The sequence below is a fragment of the Penaeus monodon genome, chromosome 8 (genome assembly GCF_015228065.2).
Source record: "Penaeus monodon isolate SGIC_2016 chromosome 8, NSTDA_Pmon_1, whole genome shotgun sequence".
Taxonomy (NCBI): Eukaryota; Metazoa; Arthropoda; class Malacostraca; order Decapoda; family Penaeidae; genus Penaeus; species Penaeus monodon.
Window position 1 is genome coordinate 1,165,717 of NC_051393.1, and position 5,943 is coordinate 1,171,659.

General features: G+C 34.6%; 1 protein-coding gene across 1 annotated transcript; it reads right to left on the bottom strand.

Moving 5' to 3' along the window:
• Nucleotides 1-233: 233 nt before the first annotated feature.
• LOC119575792 (zinc metalloproteinase nas-14-like) lies at nt 234-3,037 on the bottom strand. Its single transcript, XM_037923350.1, has 6 exons — nt 2,999-3,037; nt 2,207-2,425; nt 1,690-1,804; nt 1,230-1,423; nt 714-847; nt 234-416 (listed from the first exon to the last, which is right to left on the bottom strand). Exons 1-6 carry the CDS (start codon nt 3,003-3,005, stop codon nt 324-326), a joined length of 762 nt encoding a protein of 253 aa, XP_037779278.1. The 5' UTR covers nt 3,006-3,037; the 3' UTR covers nt 234-323.
• Between the last annotated feature and the right edge of the window lie 2,906 nt (nt 3,038-5,943).

Below are 5,943 nucleotides of genomic sequence, written 5' to 3' on the forward strand. Positions count from 1 at the left end.
ATATATGTAAGTATATACATTCATATATATATATATATATATATATATATATATATATATATATATATATATATATATATATATACATAATATATATATATATATATATATATATATATATATATATATATATATATATATATATACACACATTTATTAATCATTTATTAGTAAAGGCGGTAGGTTGGAGAAATAACATTCCGAAAACAGTTTTGGGATTGATTCAAACAAACTTTCAAGGTTTCTGTAGAATTGGTCAGGCTCGATAATTCAGTACCAGGGTTTATTATGGATTAAAAAAAAAAAATCGTTGTATCTAGATTTTACTTTTTCTCTCCACACTTGTACATCTTCATGAGCTTGGCCACGTCGATCTCACTCGGGGCGACTCGCTGGCCGATCTCTGCGGTCGGGTCCTGCAGAGGGAATCAACCTTAGTTCGTTTCAAAGACAGGGGCCTTTGTCGCAACAGATCATGTAGACAGACCAAATGTGGCTTGTTTGTGTAATAATTTACCTAAACGCAACGATAATTTGTGAATGAAACACCTTAGAACTTTTCGATGTATTGCTTCTTTCGACATAGTCGTGTATTTTCTTATTCTTCCCTCCGTTGTTTCATTCACATATTCTTCAGCACGCAAGAATATGTGAATGCCCCTCGTAAGACAAATACACACGCTGGTAATGTATGAATATGTGAAAATACTTACCACTGGGACAATGGTGTCTTCTCCGTTTGCGGAAAAGGCCCTCCTTGAGTAATGCAAGACGGATCCATAATCATAAGGCTCCCCAAACCCTGTGGCCACATCCTCTGGGTATGTCACGAAGTTATGCTCATGACCTGTAGAGTCAGGCACCAGATGAAGAGTTGCAAAACGTTGAGACTTTGTTCAGAAAGAGATAATTAAGTGATAATGTTCGAAAGCTAATCATTTGCTCAGCTCACCTGATGCTTCCAACAAGGAAAATCCTAAGAGACCCAAAATACAGGTGCAGAACAAATACCAAGCATAACTTATTTTTAAACCAACCATTTACACATTAGTTTTAAACCAACCATTTACACATTAGTTTTTAATCCAACCATTAACTCAGTTATTAAACCAACCATTTACTCAGTTTTTAAACCAGCCATTTCCACACTCCTTACTAAACCAACCCCACACTCATGTTATTCCACGAAACGAGGAAAATTTGCTCACGCGACCCCAAAACACACGCACCAATGCTGATGTTCTCCCACATGATAGTGACGTGCTCATTTCGGTCAAAACGGGACTGCTCGTGGTGGAAGCCCAGGGTGTGCAGCATTTCGTGTTCCACTGTGCCGAGCTTCTTCAGGCAGTTCGGGCTTTCCAGGTTCATGCTCTGTGGGCCGCCCTTTCGCCCTACGCTGCTATGGCATCCAGAGTCATCGCTGAAGGGAAGATCAGTGAATAAGCCAAGTGTAAAGATATAATTAGACTAAACTTATGGCAAGATTGATTATGGGCCAAGTTCTAAAGATTTTTAGAATTATTAAACTAGATTTAACATAATTAACCATTTGAAGTTTTATTCTGAGCAATGGTAACATTTTTATTTATGATTTTCAACTAGATGACATTCATATTTGAAATGAGATAACTTACAACCATGCAATGATAAACAGTTTACAGTATATTCTATTGTCTGATAATTTACCTTGTGATTTTAACATAGTCGTCCTCAGTGGTGTGTTCTTTGAAGTTGATGCAGCCACTAGTCAGATCGTAGAAATTATTCATGGCTGTCTGGATCGTGGCCAGCTCGTCATCCGCTGTAACGAGATGTTTCCTTGAGCCTACGTGATTTCATTCACTGCCCGATTTTGTAGCAGTGACAGAAATGTAGTCTGAGAAGACTGATATATAGATGGGTAGATGGTGAGATAGATAAAATAAAGATTCAGACTAATTATTTAACTGCTAGAGAAAGAGAGTCCTTGAGAGAAAAAAATGCTTTTGCAAAACTCAACAAACTGAACTGAAGGGAGGGAGATATCAACTGAGAAAATGGCGAAGAGAATGATAGAGAGGTAGATTAGTAAGGAGACAAAGGTGGAGACAGAGAGAGAGAGAGAGAGAGAGAGAGGAGAGAGAGAGAGAGAGAGAGAGAGAGAGAGAGAGAGAGAGAGAGGGAGGGAGAGAGGCCAAGGCAGAACCAAAGAAAATAAACGTACTGAAGTCTCCAGCAATCTTATAAATAACCGTAGCATCCGGCCAGCGGTACTTCTCATCTACTAGCCCATTCTTAAAGGGTGGCAGCGGTCCTTCCATGTCGCTGCCATTGAAAGGTCCTAGTTCGTCTGCGTTGACCGGAGAATCAGGTGTCCATCCTGCTAGAGGCGACCCAAGGGAAGCTGCCACGACTCCCGCAAGCACCGTTACGACTTGTAGACCTGAGGGTATTGTAAATGCATTACGTTCCTGGCCCTAATCCCTTGCCCTGTATGGTACATACAATACAGTAGTCTTGTCGTATTGCTGTAGTCAAGGAGCTATAGTCCTGAAAGTATTACGAAGTTCCTTGTTATTTGCTGTCTCATACTGATGGTGTATTCTACACCATCAGTAAACTCCATAGGATATGTGGTTTGTAAACTTGATATCTGATGTTGACCAATTCGCCGGCTACTGATCATACATTAGTAAAAGAAAATGAGAATATAAACACAGTAATATCCGACAGAAATATCTCATATTCCTCTCTGAGAACCCTAGAAGCTTTCCCTGCCAGATATGCTTCCTTCCTGAAATTCTAACTACAATATATCTATTGTATCAATTACTGCATTAATGTTTTAATAATTTTACAGCACCCTATAATGCATTTCCCTCTTTACTTTAAGTAAGAGGAGTATTATCCTCCATTTTTATAGGGCCCAGGCATACAAAATTAAGATATAAAAGAAATAGCAACCCAAAGCTACCTAGAAAATAAGGCACAGAGGCTGCCCTTTTGCACCACTAACCTCTCATCTCCTGAGATCGTTACTTACCGGCTGCGCTTCTGTCTAGCTCTCACTCCCTATTATAAGCGGTCGCCAGCGTCCCTATCTGCGTATGCGGGAAAATCAACAGGTGTTTATTCCGATTATAAGGATTATTAAACAGGCTTAATCAAATCTGGTGGTGGCTAATGTTCGTTATATAAACAGCAGTGTTCTGAGAATTTTATTTTATTATACTGTAGGCAATGTCACCTATAATGATTATGCATGGTACCAGTTGAGCTATCAATAAGAATAATTATGATTATGTTAATGTTTGTTATTAAGATGTTCATAAAAAAATATATTGATAGCAACAATAATGTTTTTAATGATAGTGTAATACAGAAACTGATAGAACTACCATTAGTGACAGTGATAATTATGATGATATTATTGTGGATGATGATAATAATAATAATGATATGTAATAGTAACAACAACAGCAACGGCAACAAAGCAAGGATAATAATGATATAGGTGATGGTGATAATAATAATGATAATAATGATAATAATGATGATGATGATGATAATGATAATCATTATGATGATGATAATGATAGAGATAACAGCAATAATAGTATTAATAACAAATTAGTAGTACTAGTAACAATAATAGTAGTAATAATAATAATGGTAAGAATGATATAAATATTATAAATAGGAGTGACAATATAATAACAATATTAAAGATAATAAAGATAATTGAATTATAATAATGATCATAGTAACCAGGATGAGAATGATAATCGTAATAATAGTAATATTAATAATAATGATCATAGTAGTAATGATAACAAAAACGATAATGATAATAATAGCAATGATAATCATAACTGTAGCAATAATAATTATAATAATGATGATGATTATGATTATACTGATAATCAAAATTATATTAGTAATGTTGATGAGGATGTTAATGTTCAAAATAATAATAACAGATGGCAACGATTAGTAAAGTAATGATGTTAATAGTGACAATGGCAGTAGCAATAATGATAATGATGATATCTATAAAACCAATGAAGATTGTAATCAAAAGGATAATTACAGTGACAATGACATGATAATACGTGTTGATGAAAATCCCAGTTGGTAACTCCCAAGCTAAGCCCAGCCTCTTTGCCTTTATTCATTGCAAATGTTAATTTTTTTCCCTAGGCTCCGTTTTCGCTTGTTTTTCTATCATTATTATTACCTAAAAATTTTCAAAGAAAATAGGCAAATAAATAAATAAATGAATGGAGCAGAATATCGCACAGACTAATAATAAATAACAAAAAAAAAGTAGAGCTAATGACGTCATCACGTTTCGCCAATGAGAGTGTTCTGTGAGATATCAGATATAGCTAGATACATAATCATTTGTATGATTTAATCGGTAATGTTATAATCACCAGAAGTAAAACAAAACTTTCCCTCTTTTATTTGTGATAACGAGGAGTTTCCTACCATTTACAGCCGTCAGAATACTCTTTAGAAAAAGTCGATTTATTTTTTGGGTTCAACACGCTTAATGGAAGTGGAGTTACCTAGTTATATGTTCCTTGATGCTATACCTGTCATCTTTCTAATTAATAAGTATTTCGCTTTGTTTTCCATATCACCTGCAGTTTCTCTTACCTTGTAAATAACACATTCGATGCTTTTTTGATGGGTGTAAAAGTCGTTCTGTTAGATAGATGATAAAATGACAGTAAGTTATATATATATATATTTTTTTCTTTTTGTCAGCCTGAGTGTCTGTATGTCTGTCTCTTTCTCTCCTTTTCATTCTTTCTCTCCCTATCTCTGTCTTGATCTATTTCTGCCTCTCTCCCTCCATCCCTGCCCCTCTCTCTCTCTCACCCCCCCCCCTCTCTCTCTCTTTCTCTCTTTATATATATATATATATATATATATATATATATATATATATATATATATACATATATATGCATACATGTATATATATGCATATATACATACATATATATGTATATATATATATATATATATATATATATATATATATATATGTGTGTGTGTGTGTGTGTGTGTGTGTGTGTGTGTGTGTGTGTGTGTGTGTGTGTGCGTGTGTGTGTGTGTGTGTGTGTGTGTTTTATATATATATATATATAATATATATATATATATATTATTAATTATCTATATATATATCTATATATATATATATATAATATATATATATGGCGTGTGTGTGTGTATGCACACACATTACATACACACACGCGCGCACACAATGCCTGTGCAAATATATTCGTCTGTACAAACAAGCATTGTTATTTGCATATACCTGCATCTTCTGCAATTGTCCGTTATGCAAGAAGAAGACCAAGATTTCTGATTTTCATTTCGCTTCCGCTAATACAACAAACCCATCCAGAATCAATCCAGAATCCCTGTTCTCTTAATTGTGAGACGTTCGTAAAATATCTCGAATGGAAATTAGGTCAAACATTTTCAAACGCGCATTCGTACGAGGGCGCGTTGTTGCTGTAAACTTTCTGTGCGTAATCTTATCTGAATGATCGAGGGAGAGTCTGGCCTTGAGGCGTGACAGCTGTTGCTTTTGTCCAGTCTTGTCCCGTGGAAACGACATTGCACTGCATTACCTATGTGTAATATATATATATATATATATATATATATATATATATATATATATATATATATATATATATATATATATATGTGTGTGTGTGTGTGTGTGTGTGTGTGTGTGTGTGTGTGTGTGTGTGTGTGTGTGTGTGTGTGTGTGTGTGTTAGTGTGTGTGTGTGTTTGTTTGTATGTCTGTGTGTGTGTGTGTGTGTGTGTGCATATTTATTATATTATAAACATATATAAATATATGTACGTATATATATACATTATATATATATATATATATATCATATATATAAAAAAAAAAAAATAGAAAT

Excerpts from the sequence above, each read along its gene's own strand:
- LOC119575792 (XM_037923350.1), bottom strand. Across the intron at positions 848-1,229 it reads GTGGGAGAACATCAGCATTG|GTCATGAGCATAACTTCGTG; the intron begins GTGCGTGTGTTT and ends CTGACTCTACAG. Across the intron at positions 417-713 it reads AAGACACCATTGTCCCAGTG|GACCCGACCGCAGAGATCGG; the intron begins GTAAGTATTTTC and ends TTCCCTCTGCAG.